General features: G+C 32.6%; 4 protein-coding genes across 15 annotated transcripts; 3 read left to right on the top strand and 1 right to left on the bottom strand.

Annotated features, from left to right (window-relative positions):
* Positions 1–450: 450 nt before the first annotated feature.
* PCAP1 (plasma-membrane associated cation-binding protein 1) lies at positions 451–3,598 on the bottom strand. Of its 10 annotated transcripts, none has more exon segments than NM_179081.5 (6): positions 451–517; positions 533–1,176; positions 1,715–1,799; positions 1,891–1,980; positions 2,309–2,464; positions 3,186–3,275. In NM_179081.5, the coding sequence occupies 4 exon segments, from the start codon at positions 2,417–2,419 to the stop codon at positions 785–787; spliced, it is 678 nt and encodes a 225-aa protein (NP_849412.1). In that variant the 5' UTR covers positions 2,420–2,464; positions 3,186–3,275; the 3' UTR covers positions 451–517; positions 533–784.
* Positions 3,368–6,022, top strand: AT4G20250 (uncharacterized protein; the record flags this gene model as incomplete). The annotated part of the gene is made up of 2 exons (NM_118144.2): positions 3,368–3,599; positions 5,971–6,022. The coding sequence occupies exons 1-2, from the start codon at positions 3,484–3,486 to the stop codon at positions 6,020–6,022; spliced, it is 168 nt and encodes a 55-aa protein (NP_193758.1). The 5' UTR covers positions 3,368–3,483.
* Positions 6,023–9,774: 3,752 nt separating this feature from the next.
* On the top strand, positions 9,775–12,677 carry CYP71A27 (cytochrome P450, family 71, subfamily A, polypeptide 27). Of its 2 annotated transcripts, NM_118143.4 has the most exons (4): positions 9,787–10,186; positions 10,903–11,397; positions 11,711–11,989; positions 12,073–12,677. In NM_118143.4, the coding sequence occupies exons 1-4, from the start codon at positions 9,800–9,802 to the stop codon at positions 12,265–12,267; spliced, it is 1,356 nt and encodes a 451-aa protein (NP_193757.3). In that variant the 5' UTR covers positions 9,787–9,799; the 3' UTR covers positions 12,268–12,677. The 2 variants fall into 2 exon arrangements, with proteins under 2 accessions (NP_001329407.1, NP_193757.3); NM_001341406.1 differs by having other exon boundaries at positions 9,775–10,186; positions 11,711–12,657.
* Positions 12,678–12,734: 57 nt separating this feature from the next.
* Positions 12,735–15,064, top strand: CYP71A28 (cytochrome P450, family 71, subfamily A, polypeptide 28; the record flags this gene model as incomplete). Of its 2 annotated transcripts, NM_001036598.2 has the most annotated exons (5): positions 12,735–13,127; positions 13,609–13,730; positions 13,805–14,001; positions 14,243–14,292; positions 14,606–14,866. In NM_001036598.2, 5 exons carry the CDS (start codon positions 12,735–12,737, stop codon positions 14,864–14,866), a joined length of 1,023 nt encoding a protein of 340 aa, NP_001031675.2. The 2 variants fall into 2 exon arrangements, with proteins under 2 accessions (NP_001031675.2, NP_001328622.1); NM_001341405.1 differs by lacking the exon at positions 12,735–13,127 and having other exon boundaries at positions 13,553–14,001; positions 14,230–15,064.
* Positions 15,065–16,003: the final 939 nt, after the last annotated feature.

Here is a 16,003-nt window from a genome sequence, read left to right as displayed (position 1 = left end):
GCTTACCACTTCATTTGAATTAAGAAATTAAAAACTTTTGTTGCATTTATATTATATGTTTCTTGGTCTGCAATTTAGGTTCCTTATTACTTGCACGTATCAACCATCTTAAAAAAATCTATGTGCTCTCCCCTTTATGAAGACAAATCATATTTCTTCGCCTAAAGACATCTAACAAATTCAAATATATAATTGAAATTTCCACCATTAGTTATTATAAATCTAAAAATTATATACAAAGTGTGCTGCTAATCCACTAATTAAAAATAATATAAGCAACATCATCAGATTTCTTTTTGTTGTTGTTGTTGTCAAACTTTTACTTGCTAATTAGATTTGTAAATTTCCTCTGAACCTTCGCAGTAGTTTTATTGATGAAAAAAAACTTAACAAATCTTGTAAGTGTACATAAGATCACAGATGAGGAAAACGAGAATGTAGAGACATATTAGATAAGTAAATTCACTTGATATGAAGATATATCAGAACGTTTTGAATCGGATAAGCTTGGTTGAAAGTTGAAACAATAAATCTATAGAAAACATCCACAAAATATTTTTGTTACAAATTCACATGAATATAAATAAATAACACATTAAAGACTTTCCCAATAATTAAAAAAAAAACAGAGAGATTTATCCACACAAAGACAAACCAAATTGAAAAAAAAGAATGAAAAATAAGTTTTTTTTTTTTGTTCCTTTCCGTTTCTTCCTTTCATTTTTTTGTTACGTACAAAGATGTTTTCATACAAGAGAAGTAATCATACCATCTTGAAAACAAATCAAGGCTTTGGTGGTTCAGCCACTGGCGCTGTCGTCGTTGTCTCCGGTTCCTTAACTGGAGTTTCAACCACTGCCGGAGCCGGAGTAGCCTCTTCCTTCTTCTCCTCTACCTCTGGTTTCTTCTCCTCCACGACCGCGGTTTCAGGGGTCTCGCCTTTCTTTGTCTCTTCAACAATCTCCTCTTTCTCACCACTTGTTCCTTCGGTTTTGGCTGGTTCTTCAGTTTTGGCAGGTTCTTCAGCTTTCACTTCCTCCACCGGTATTTCTTTAGTCTTCACCTCCTCCGGGAGGAAAACAGATACCTTCTCGAATATGAACGTGACCGGTCCTGCGACATAGCCAGCTCCGAAGCTAGACGAAGCCTCACTCACCGCTTTTGATCCGGGGAATTCTGAATAAACATTTCATAATTTGAGACATAGATGAGTACAACGTTCATCTAATTATAAATCATGCAAAAGAAACAGTGATCCAATACAATCTCTAGACGTCTTCTGAAAAAGATGATGAAGTTTGATCCACAATAGTTTGAGGTTTTTGAATGTGCCAATTTTCTTAGGCAAGATCATATAAATAAATAAGCCATAGAGAACCACTATTATAGACCATAAACAAAAAGTGAGTGAATATGACGAATGAAACTTACGTCTAGTTGAATGAGAATGATATAATATGTTCATAGAAAAATAATAAATACTCCAATATACAAGCTAAATAACTTTGATTATACTATATGAAAGATATATGCATGACTTATAAACTAGAGATATAACATGCGTATAAGAATATAGGACATGATAAGAATCCAAAAATTTTGCCAGCAAATATTTGATATATAAGACAAAAAACGATAAATATATAAGACAAGCATATATTGTTGTCGGGATATTTTAAAATAGACACATGACAAAGCGTAATTGAATCTTTACCAATTTTGACTAGCTCCTCGAGGTACTTCTGCACAGCCGCTGAGTTTTTCTTCAAACCAGCCACCTTAGGGTCTCTCACCAAAGCCTGCTCGTTTTAATTTTAGTCTTAATTACAGTAAATATGGATTTGAATTACTTAATGTAACTTGGAGAACAAAAAAGAAGATGATAGCGACCTTGACTTCTGCAGACGTGGCTTCATAGGTTTCCACGACCTTTGGTTGGAGTTCTGTCTTTTTCTCCTCAATTTCCTTGTTGATTGTTTCCTATTATACGTATCACCATACGTGCCCATTTTAGCAAACACATATAAAAATCAAGTTTCGTGATAATTACTACCAATAAATATCTCTTGAGTGGATAATTATTGCAGGACAAAAAAAAAACTAAAGTGCTAAAGTCTAATTAATACGTTGTTATTGTTTGATTTTCCCTTTTTCTATTTTTGTTTTTAAGAATCAAACAAAACTAATTAACAAATACTCCAACCCGTAGATAAACACCTATGCATATGTGTAATGATCAAATAATGGAGACTCATGGGACCTATAACTACATAATTAACAGAATAATTAGGTGAATAGTAATATATACCTTAGATTCATCAAAGGTCTTGGTAGCTTCAGCAGCAGCAGCCTTCTTAGCACTATTTTTCTCGAATAACTTCTTGAATTTTGGAACAACCTTGGAATTCCAGTAACCCATCTTTTTGTTGTTTAATCTAAATTAAACTTCTCAACGTGAACAAATCTGTCAAATTAATAAACAATAAATTTTACACATATTTATTTTCAACAAAAGAAATATACGAAAAATCAAATCTCTCTCTATATAAACTACCCATGTTACTTATGTGTGTATAGTACATATCTACTGGTGAAAAAAAACAAAAGTACATATTCAATGTTCTATAAAACGACAAAAACCAAGAACAGCAAAAGAAAATTTTATGCTTATCGTAATAGTATTTCTTCAATCATAATCTTAACTACTCCTAAAAATATGTTTCTATTGGTATATTTTACCTGCAGACAATAATTGCCATGCCAAAAAATTTGTTATGCTAATCGTATTTTGATTCTGAGTCCAAACCTAACCTAATCGGACAAAGAGAGTTTCACTAATTTTTTTTCAAATTTTTTTTTTGGTATGAAAGAGAGTTGTTTCACTATTATGAAAGATGAACTTCTCATACATATTTTTTCACCAAAAAAAAACTTCTTATATATATTTCAACGTAGATGCTTGAGAACAAAACATGATTTATGTATATAATTACTTCATACTCTGCATCAATATAATCACTAACTTTGTTCCTCTGGTAATTCTCGGAAAAATATTGAACAACCCTAGTAGTAATAAAACAGAGTTCATTCACATGAACTAAAAAATCGTATCTAGAATCGAAACGAAGACACGACGTGTTCATGTTTTGATTTGTTTATATTAAGAGTTTGATAAAGAGACTTACTTGAAACGATAAATCTCTTTAGAGATCTCTCCTCGTATTTGATCTGTTCTTCTTCTTCTCCAAACACACGAAACTGATTAATTGTCTCTCTGAATTTAAGAAACCCTTTCGCGTCATATAGACAGACTTATCGTGAAACCACCCTTTATTTTCCTTGTTAATTACGATTTCTGCCATCCCCTCTTTCTCGTTTTACCCCTCTTGCCTCGTTGGCGTCATAACCGTTTCTGTTTTCGGTTAGCACAATCTCAATAGGTTAAACCAAATTCAACCGGAAAATAAGTCTTGTTACGTCACCATGAAGACATGTGATTTCGGTATAGTTATGATTTCGGGTTGGGTTTTCTTAAAAAAGGTGAAAGACAGCGGTACAAATAGTAAAATTGAATTAACGGTGAAACAGAAGAGGAAAGGGTAAAAACGTAATCAGGAGGGGAAAATATGCCAGCTGGCAGTCACATCAATCACAGTTGGCAAATATCGAAACAATGGCCCGCACCAATCGGATTGTTAATTGTGGATGGTGATCTGTAGTTGTAACATATACGCCTCTTATCTCATTATATTCATATTTTCATACTATTATAATGTATATTATTCTGTTTAACACAAATCAATGTATATTACTATGTTTAGTTATTTGATTTCATTGATCTATTATTAGGCTTTTGATTATCGTTGAGTTGGATATTGATTATCCTCGATTAAATTTCATTGATTATTCTAGGTTGCTGATATATATGCATGATATGGTGTAGATTCAATTTGTGAATTGAGTTTTAATTTTATTTTTGGTATTGGCGTACGTCTAGTATATTACTATTCGGTTTATACAAAGTGTTGAATTTGGTTCAACGGAACGAAAAACCATGCAGATTGGAAAAAAAAACAAAACAACTCTTTAAAATGTCGACCAATATCAAATCCCTCTTACACTGAAACGTGTGATTCGATTCTATTTTTCTATTTTGAACTCTTTTTGATAAGTCAAAGTAGTGTCAAACGATAAAATAGTTGAAAACCCAATTCAGTTTCTTTGAAGATCTATATATTTTTTATATGAAAAGATACATTTTTCCTAAAACCAAACTTTGATAAAAATAGATAAATTAATACTACCAAACTGAAGTGTGGAAAATTGTAAGTTATAACTTTAGGATACAAAAAATTATTTTTTTTTTCCTTTTGTAATGAATATGATTTTCTAAATCAAATAAAAATAGAAAAGAGAAAGTATTCTTCAATGGTCCATCCTTCTATGAAGAGATATTTTTAGTTTTAACCAAATTGTGGATTTGATTTTAGTCAAAAAATAGGTTTGAAACTATTTGATCAGGTTTGATAGTTTGACACCACTGGTTTTTATTTAAAACCGAATGATCAAAATAGTTAAAACTTACTGAAAAGTTAAGGAAAGTATTTCACGTGGCTTAGCTGTTTGAAAGAAATTAGGCTGTCTAAAAAACAAAAAAAAATTATATTAAATTAAGATGATTACAGATAATTAATTATAGTACAAGACAAACATCCCACCCTCAATATCTTTATCAAACTAGGAAATCGCCATCAAACATGGTTTACACTCTTAATTCACTTCATATAAAGAGAACAAAATAACGAACCTCAATGGTTCACGACGATATTATAATTATTATTTTTCAATGATTTTCTTAATAGTTCTGTACTCATCAAATAACTTAATTTAATTTAACAATCAATCAGAAGATGATCCACTTATTTAATTAGGTTGCTAAGAGTCTTTTATATAAAAATTAAGAGATTTTTTATCTTGTAAAAAACACATGATCTTGTATGTATATATATGTTTGACGGCGTTGACAAAATAAAAACAAATTTGACGGCTGCATTTATATATCTTTTTTTTCCAATAACTATGCATTATGCTATCTTTATTTATCGTAATTAATTAAGAATACAACTTATAAGGTTTTCGAAATGGTAATACACTGGTGGCCATGATGACAGTGTACATGCACATGGGTTGCCTTCACTATCTGTTGTCTTTGATGAACAAAACAATGGACAACCATCTCATTATACAAGATCTTATGATATATCAATATATCATTCATTTAATCATTTTTCACATATATAACACACGTATATATACATACATCACAATACTTGTATGTTCGATGTCTTGTTCATCGACATTTTATTTATTAATAAACACCTATCATGTTTTTTTTTGACGTCAATCTATCAGATTTTGTGGGTTGGACTAAGAAAACGATGACCAACTCACGACGGTCAAATGTTAAAACAGCAGCTAAGAGATTTGATAAATCACACGGAATGTATACGATATGTATTTGGCATTTTCCACTAAAACTCTTTCAAGCAAGCCTTACCAATTTTATTAAATCGGTTTTAAACAACACTAACTTTTTTTTTTTTTGTTAAAGCACTAAGACATACTTAGTTTTCTACCGTACAATTTCTAGTTTAACAAAGTTTCTGAAAGGATATTACAATCCTAAGCACACGAAACTAACCAAAACACGCAAGTCTCTTGTTTCCATATTAGATATCACATTGAATATCACATTTCCGATTTCCATTATCCGGTTAAGATAGTCTATTATCCGGAGAAGTCTCGTTATGATTTGTATATAAACTTCGATTGTAACACATTTGTTGACTAATAAGAAATAAGTGTTATTTAGTTTGATTCTCTAATATGGTATCAGAGACTTTCCTAACTCTCTGTTAAAACCAGATATCGTGTTTCTTCTCCTGATCCTAACTCTCTGATTGCTTCCAGATCAGCTCCTTCTCCGATTAACGATGAAATTCGAGCTTTACAAAGACCTTGACGTGTAAAACCCTCAATATGAGGAAATATTTGTGAGCCTTCGATTGTTATTACACTCAAGTATTAATCTTCTTTTATGTCCATGTCATTTATTTGTGCCACATTATCTTATGGAATAGACGGGTTTTTGTTCCATCTGTTGTTACCTTATTCATCACTTGTACAAACATCTTCATGCCTTTTCACTGCTCCTGGTTTTAACGGTCATACAATAATAGACCAATTGTTCTCTATTATTTGAAGTTTCAAGTAGTGTAAGATTAAGACGAAACATATTACATGGTCTATTGCGTTTTTGGATTTTCCTTTGTAAGCTTCAGTACTGTCCAAGTTATCCTTTATTCATGGAAATCCAAAAACGCTGGTAATCAATATGTTAAAGAAACAAAATATTGATCAATGAAAATCCGGTTTAAGAAAAAGATGAAATTAAATGTTATCTTAGCTAGGACTGATGTATCGCACATTTGGAAGTAGATAAAAACTCTCATTTTTTCAACCAATACGAACATAATGGTTATGCTAGAACGTGGGGGTTGTTGAGGCCCACAGACTTCCAAATATTGTGAGCGTTAGAGAAGCCCATAGAGGACTATTATATGGACTACTGTTTATCCCTATGCTTTGCCTCTATTTTCGAGCGGATGATATGATCCAAACCATATCAAAGATCCAAATAATCGATACGAACGTTATTATGTTCATAAATCAATGTTAATAGTAACACATATAAATATCTACCAACCTCACCTATTTATATTATTGCATATTCTTTTAACGTTCAACAAAGTAGTCTCCATGCTCATCTCGATGTATTTTGCCATTATGTTCAAAAACTTGTCAATCAGTTCTTGACTTGGTTACACAAAAAATGATATTATTCTCATATATCTAAACATCCATAAGCTTTTTCTTTGACTTAAGAGTGAAGAGGATTTAATAATAAACCGTCTGCTATATTATACAATGTTTTGTATATATTTCCTATAATATGAAAGTATTAGAAGATATTCTTTCAACCAATTTTGATTCAAACAACTATTTAAGAAGCTAATTCTCCCACACCATTCCATAAGTTCATAAAATATGTTTAACTGGACACAAGAATGGAGTATGGTTTGTGATAGACCGATAAAAGTCATCATCCCAGAAATAAATGTCAGGATTACATATCGAAAGTTAAAAAAAATATACGCTAAAGTAATAGATAATGTGCTTGGAACAAGTGCCATTTGCTTAGAGGTTCGTTGTTTTTTTTTTTTTTTTTTTTTTTTTTGATAAACTTGTAAATATCATTAAGGAATGAAATGTTCAGGCGTTACAAAAAGAGTTTGACCTATACTTTACTACCTTGCCAAAAAAGAAATAAAAAACAAGGTGGCATAAAAGACAAATGAGAAAAAAAGAAATCCTCATTGAAGCCAAAGCTGCATCAAGCTTGCAAACTTTCTACGGTTTCTCCTAGCCGTGATTGAGTTACGCACTAAGCGATCAACTTCTCTGAAAACCATGGAGGAGGGAATGACTTGTTGGTTGTGTAGAAGATTGTTTCTCTGCTTCCAAATCCCATAGATGATAGCATGAGCTACTAGTTTTCTAAGCAGAGTAGGCGAACGATTTGAAGAACCCTTAACCCAAGATATTAGTGCTGCCCAAGAAGCAAAAACCATGGACGTCATGCCGAGGCGGCTCTGCGCCATCGAAAGACTATAAGGGCAATTTAACAACAGATGGTCTCTCGTCTCATCATGCACATTACAAAGACAACATGATTTGGGAATGTTCATTCCCCAAGCCACAAGACGCATACATGTTGGTAACCTATCCAATTGGGCAATCCACATTAAGAAAACAACAATTACACTTATATTCATAGGAGTAACTCTCAGCAAGATTCTTATGGTTGGTACATTGATGGGGTTCGGTGTAAAGGATTCTCCTCTGCAAAAACTTGGTCTGTTTTAAGACCTAAATATAAGTTCGTTGTTTTCTATAAATATAAGTGTAATTGTTATACTTTAGCAAGAAATATAATTTCATACTCTTCTTCTCCAAAACATTTCAAGCTTTTCGACGAATTGAGAACCCACGTGAAACTATGTGTGAATCTTATTTCAACATATCTACACAACAAAATGTTATCTAATTTATCAGATTTTCTTCATTTTCTAATGCTAATCCACTTTGAGTTCACGACGACGATGACAACAACAAAAGCAAAACTGCATTTTGATATATGCCATTGCCAACTAATTAATGCGATAAGAAAATCACATCTAAGAATAAACACGATTTAACTTTAGTAGCAGGCTACTTTAAATGGAAGGTTTACGCGATAGTTTGACCCATTATTCTGTCCTACTTTATATTTTCTTAGTCTTCTTTTGTTCCATACTCTAATTTATCTCTTTTATATTTTAATTTAGCGTAGTGTTTAGTTTTACTTTTGTGGCAGACAATATATTTCTGTGTCAAAAAATTAAAAGAAAGAACAATCTTTTTCCATTTAAAGTTAATCGAGGGATTATAGCAACCCATTTCGGAAGACAAGTTGCTTAAAAGGACTAGGGTCACCAACTTTTAAAAAAAGTTATAGGCCATTTTTCTTTTATAATAGTCTAATAATACTAAATCAACAGTCATTTTAGTAGAAACTGCCTATCTATCTATTTGACACATAAGCAATACCCCAAACTTTTGCATGTTTAGAATTTTCTCAATTAATTAATTAAAAAAATGTTTCGAAAGTTTATTTCTCCATCTCCTCCACCCACAATCCCACGTTCTCTTAATTAGGATTCGTTGACAATACTTTTGTTTTCATCCCGTAAACACATAAATAATTAATTAGTTTCTTTTTCTTCTTCTTTTGAGATACTATTTGCTGTTCTTTTGAGATACTATTTGCTGGAATTTGGATCAAAATTATACTTAAACTGGATTAGCAATTGAAGGTAATTAAACATGCATACAAATACAGATATATTCAACGACAAAATCTCTTCCAGATATTTCTTATTGATATTTTGGTCTATCTCTTTGACAGACTTTTATTTATAAGTGATTCAAAATTTCTAGAGTTCACATGTATTTATTTTAGGGGAAATAGAGAAGATTGTTTTGGAATTGTAATGGTATGTGCATCCGATCGTTTATGGCTATTGGCTAACAAGAGAAACTGCTAATATCCAACTAAATCTATGTTTCCTCTGTAAGTATATAAATTCAGTCATTATGTTTGTTACTTGAGTTAATTCCTATTATCCATATTTGTTCAAATATATGTATATAGATAACTAAATTTGATATTTGTTATCTTTTAAAATATATACTAAAACTAAGTCCCTGCATAGCAGGAGCCATAATGCTAGTGATTATATATGAGGAAGGGTCACCGATGTTTTTACTTATTTACTAAAAATGTTTATCAGAAAATATTATAATATAATATACATATTTTTGAAAGCTAAAACTATAAAAGGGGCATCTTTTATTCTTGATTTGGGTCACTATTTAAGTATTTTTATTGGACTAGTTTTTGGCCAAATCCGTCGAGAATTTTTTTAAATTTGTCTCCTTCCCAAGCGAGATTTCAACTATAGGGCTTAATAACGCAAAATCTTTGGAGAATCTAAAAATTCGCCACTTACCCAAAACCCACTTAAGAGAACCATCTATTTTAATATTTGATTTGCCAGCTAAAACGATGCGATCCTAAACCCTATAAAACACTCAGTAGAGATATGCTCAAATCACACCATTCCTAAATAAGCACAATATGGAGATGATATTAATCTCTTTGTGCTTAACCACCTTATTAGCATTTCTCTTCCTAAAACCACTCCTCAAACGAATCACCACCACCAAACCTAAGTTACCACCGTCTCCATGGCGGCTTCCGGTGATTGGAAACCTCCACCAGCTCGGTCCCAACCCTCACCGCTATCTCCATTCCCTCAGCCTCCGGTATGGGCCACTCATGCTCCTTCATTTCGGCCGTGTACCTGTGCTTGTGGTTTCTTGTCCTGACGTGACTAATGACATCATGAAAACACACGACCTTAAGTTCGCAAACCGCCCGAAATCAAAAGCTATTAATATATTTATGGAAGGTGGCCGTGATATAATCTTTGGCCCCTACGGAGAAGATTGGAAGAGTATGAAGGTTTTTTTCCTGCATAGAATATTCTATTAATTACCATGCATGCATAATATTCCCCTTTAGATAAAATTATATGGGAGGAATTTATATGATTGATCATCATAGAAAATAGACTATATATATAATTTTCAAATCCTACCGTATCATATAGTATTAAAGTTTATGGTAAGTTCATACGAGTTGAAGTTGATTGTTTCTAAATTTTTTTTTATTACTCTATCCTTTTCAAAACAACTGTCGTTTTAGCTTTTTTATTAATTCTAAATAAGTATTATCTAAGGATTTTAATTTTAATTAAAAATTTAATATTATTTGTAGTGCGATTTTAAGATTTCTTCAAAAATGAAATTATATATTTAAAATCTAGACACCTTATATTTAGAAGAAAATTAAATAAGAATAAAAATGGAAATAAATATTTTAACGAATGGAAATATTTTTTAGATAGATTTTTACAGTTTTTTTGTTGTATAAATATAAGCAATACTGTGAATTTTTCCAAACATCAAAATGATCTTAGTTTTTTTTGAATATATTGAAGAGAATTTGACCCAAAAAAAAAAAATTTTTAAAGAGAAGTTATCCTTGTTTTTATTTATTTTTTTGTTTTTTTGTGATAAAAGAGTATTTTTTTTCTTAGTAATAAAAGAGTGTTTCTAATGTTACACGTCTAATTTTTGTTCCATATATTGTAATATATCAACTGGTGATGCTTGCAGAGTCTGGGTGTGGTACATCTGCTCAATAACAAAATGGTTAGGTCCTTTGAGAACCTAAGAGAAGAAGAGATCAAAGTAATGACAGAGAAGCTGGAAGAAGCATCTTCATCTTCTTCATCAGTAAATCTAAGCAAACTCCTTATGACTCTTACCAACGATATCATATGCAGAATCACCTTGGGAAGAAAATATAACGAAGAGGAAGGTGGAATCGATATCAAGAACTTAGTGATGACATCCTCTGAGTTTTTTGGCAAATTCTTTTTTGGAGATTTTATTCCTAGTTTGGCATGGATAGACTGGATCAGTGGCATAGATGATAAAATGAAGGACATAAATAACAAGTTAGATTGTTTTTTAGACAGCATGGTGCAAGAACATGTTGATGCCGATCACAAAGAGCCATCAGATTTTATTGATATGTTGCTACTGATTCAAAAGGATAAAACCAAACGGTTTAAGTTTGACAGAAGTGACTTAATACTCATACTCAAGGTAACACAAGCCACCCCTTTTCGTTTTGTATATTTCCAGAAAAATGAATTTGCAGTACATGATGTCAAATGTTTTTAAATAAGTTATTTATTATATGTTTTGGTAAAACAAAAACAATTTTTCCCCCGTTTTTGTTTTGTAAAAAACATATGAGACATCTGATAGAAAAAGTTTTCAATATAGAGTGTAAAAATTACTTGTATTAAAACAAATGTTTTTCTTATATTAGTCCTATTAATTTGGACTAAAACCAAATTGATAAGTATCAATCGATAGCTAAATCAATTTTGTTTTTCCTTGGTTAATTCTTCAGGATATGTTTTTCTCTGGAACAGCAACAACTGCCTCACAATTAGAATGGACAATGACAGAGCTTATGAGACATCCAGAGTGTATGAAAAAACTTCAAGATGAGATTAATTCATTTTCGACACATAATTTGAATGTAACGGAGAAAGAAGTTGAGAAAATGAACTATTTACATTGCGTGATTAAGGAGGGGCTACGGTTGCATCCCTCTGGTCCACTATTGTTCAGACTACCAAGTGAAGATGTCCAATTAAAGGGATATGACATTTCTGCAGGGACACATGTAAACGTTTTTTTTTTCTTTCTTTTTTAAAATTCTTATAAGAGTAAACCTAAATGTAAAAATGTGCTCGACTTGGAACACAGGTCATAATCAATGCTTGGGCACTCCAACGAAACCCTGCGATATGGGGGCTTGATGCCAATGAATATAGACCGGAGAGACATTTTGGTACGAATTTGGATTTCAACGTACTGATTCCAAATTCGTTCCATTTGGAGCAGGGAGAAGACTTTGCCCTGGAATCGGATTTTCTTTGGTTTTGTCCAAATTGGCACTAGCCAACCTTGTGAAACGATTCAACTGGAGACTCAAGGTCGGACCAGTAGGAGATGATAAGCCTGATCTAGCTGAAGCATCTGGTATTGATGTTTGTCGTAAGTTTCCTCTCATTGTCTTTCCATCAATTGCGCACACACATTGATGAGAAAACAGAGAGCGTGTCCAATTCATCTGTTGAAGAATGATCATTGAGTGTGGCCTTTGTTTTAGTGTTCCTCTATAACAAAATTTGATATTGGTGGTCTACATAGATCCGGTGTCTTCTTAAGTAAAAGTAAACCTATGTGTGCTTGTTAGTTGTTACATGATGTAATTGGGTGTGTTTGCATATGTAGACTAATGTCGCTATTTATCTTTATTTTATGAATAAAGCTATAAATTTATTATATAATAACCTTTCAAATCAAACCAATCAATTTTTTTTTTTCTTATAATTTTGCTACCAACCAAAAGAAGTTAGGACGAAATGATATTGATCTCTCTATGCTTCACCACTTTCTTAGCCTTTCTCTTCCTAAACCCACTCCTCAAACGAACCACCACCACCAAACCTAACCAACCACCCTCTCCCTGGCGGCTTCCGGTTATCGGATACCTCCACCAGCTCAGCCTCCACCCTCACCGCTCCTTTCGTTCCCTCAGCCTCCGCCTATGGTCCGCTCATGCTCCTTCACTTCGGTCGTGTCCCTACCCTCGATTCTCGAAGTATATATCATCCTCTGACGTAGCTCATGACGTCATGAAAACACACGATCTTAAGTTTGCCAACCGTCCCAAAACCAAAGCTGTCGATATAATTATTAATGGTGGGAGAGATGTGGCTTTCTCCTCCTACGGCGAATATTGGAGACAGATGAAGGTATGATTTTTTTTTGTATATTATTTAATTATACTCTTTTTTATATAATTTATTTATTTATGTTATTAATTACACTTTAAGGATCATGAACCTAAGATTAGGATTTGAGGCTTCTATAATGACCAGCCATGATTAAATTCGCATTGGAACAAACTGGAACCCTTTCTTGTATTTAAGCCAGAAATGAGTCAGGTTTTTCAGTTATAAAACTGATTGATACTAGAAACTAGTTGGATTATAAAAGACTCACATTTCACACTAATTTACCTTTTCAATTAACTGATGTTATTGGGTTCACCTAAGAAGCACCAAATAATTTTATCTTCAAATTCTGTTTTTGGCTCTCTCCGTTTCTTTGTAATTGATTACCAGCTTATTTATTTGCTAAACTATGTAAAAACTTTTTTTTTTGTTATTAATAAATTTAAAATTTCTTTAACTGATCTGTTTTTTTAAAACATAAAACCTGCTTTGAGTGAAGAGTTTATGCACTGTCCATCTCCTCGGCAGGCAAATGGTTAGGTCCTTTGAGAAAGTAAGAGAAGAAGAGATAACATCAGTGATATGGGGAAGCTTGAGAAACAAAGTTCTTCTTCTTTGCCGGTAAATCTAAGTGATTTACTCCTTAACATGTCAAACGATGTGATATGTAGAATTGCTGTGGGAAGAAAATATAGCCGGGAGGAAAACACTAGCGATTTTGAAAATCAACTGAGAAAAGTCATGGAGCTTCTAGGCGCATTTCCTGTCGGAGATTACATACCGGGTTTGGCGTGGATAGATAAAGTCCGCGGCTTGGATCGTAAAATGGAGGAAGTAAGCAAAACTTTTGTGGAGTTTCTAGAGAGAGTGGTGCAAGAACATGTAGATGAAGGTGAGAACAAAGAGACATTTGATTTTGTTGATATATTGTTAAGATTCAACTAGAGAAGACAAACGAATTTGAGCTTGAAAGAAGCGACATCAGGCTCATCATTTTGGTAATTAAGACTAATCATCCTTTGCATAACAAGTTAACAACACTATCCTTTGAATTAGAAACTCACTCTATTTAAATTAGTCACAATGTTAATAAACATGAAATTTTGTGCATATTTTATAGGAATTCTTCCTAGGAGGAACGACAACAACTTTCACGGCCATCGATTGGGCAATGACACTTGTCGTAAGACATCCAGAATCTATGAAAAAACTCCAAGAAGAGATCCAAACATATTCCAGGAATAAGTTATATGTACCAGAAGAAGAAGTTGAGAACATGAAATACTTAAAAGCTGTGATTAAAGAAGTCTTTCGTCTACATCCTCCAGGCCCATTGTCAATTCCCAGACAGCTTAGTGAAGATGTCAAACTAAAGGATATGATCATTCCGGCTGGCACAATGATAATTATCGAAACCACGAAACCAAACAATCATATTTGATAAGTAAACTATATAGAAAAAATATATATCACATTCACATATGTTGGTTGAGTAGGTATTCATCAACGCTTGGGCCATCCATCGAGATACCGAAAAATGGGGACCATATGCAGAAGAGTTTAAGCCAGAGAGGCATTTGGATCTACCACTGAATTTCCAAGGACAAGATTTCAACTTCATTCCATTCGGATCGGGAAGAAGGTTATGTCCTGACATAGATTTTGCAACAATGTTAATTGAGGTGGGATTGGCAAACTTCGTGTACCGCTTCAACTGGAGAGTTGAGACTAGACCACTTGGAGATGATGATGGTTGATGAGTATTATCTAGCTGAAACAAACCGGTATGGAAGTTTGCCACAAGTTCCCTTTAATTGCCTTTCCATCTTTAGCTTCATTCACAATTTAGTGTACAACTAGAATCAACTTCTCGGCTAAAATTCACTAAGCCTACTTTTTGTTTCCTAAAAATAACTGTGTTTTTGTTATCATTTTGGGTGAAATGCTTTAATAATGGTATCCTTAAAACAAGTTTTCTTTTCCTTTTTTTTATTTTTGTTATTCTTTTTAATGAAATAAATATCTAATAGTTATAGTGCTGCCAATATATTGTTTCTATTTTGGTAACAATATAGAAATAAATATCTAATAGTCATCCGTCTTTCTAGGAGTTAAATCAGCAGGAGTATGTTTTGTTCGTATTACTATTATCGCACCTGTAGTCAGTAGGTGATATTTTCTTGAAATTCAAAAGATTTATGTTCTCTTGCTACAAGTTTTTTTTATCATGTCACTTCGTTAGTCCGTTATGTATATCTACTTTAGCAAATAATTTTGTGTCGGTAGGTTATTGAACAATTTGCCTTTATTCATATATGGGAGCTCAAGTATCTACATATAATATGATACATCTTTCATGGTTCATGTAAGTGTCCTAGCCTGATTTCTAGGCACATATCATTAGTTTTTTTTTTTTTGGGTAATAAATTAATTATTGTGTAATCAAATGTGATTTTTTATTTGCCGTCTTAAATTTATTATTTGTTATAAATTATGAGAACTGTTACATAGACGATTGTATTACGGACAATTTATTCCGACCCTTATTAGATTCATAACATACGACACTTCCTTTTCTTTCTCTATGCTCTTGACGGTTGGTTTTAATGATTTTATCTGCGTAGAATCCTGGCAAACGACTATAATTGTACATCGTTGGAGGTCTCCTGCACTCTTGCCTCCAAAATCTAAAAATAAATCGTAATACTTAAGACTCAAACCCCAAACTTTTTGGTGTAGAAGTATTAGTAAACCCTTAATCAACCAATGGATCAAGAGGGCTTCCACGATCAAATGTGATTAGACCCTATTATTTTATTGAACACCACATGTTACACGATATGAGACACTATAATTATCTAAACAATATGATGAGTGAGTATTATAGGTGTGTC

Source organism: Arabidopsis thaliana, chromosome 4 (assembly GCF_000001735.4).
Source record: "Arabidopsis thaliana chromosome 4, partial sequence".
Taxonomy (NCBI): Eukaryota; Viridiplantae; Streptophyta; class Magnoliopsida; order Brassicales; family Brassicaceae; genus Arabidopsis; species Arabidopsis thaliana.
This window is presented reverse-complemented; position numbering and strand designations above follow the sequence as displayed.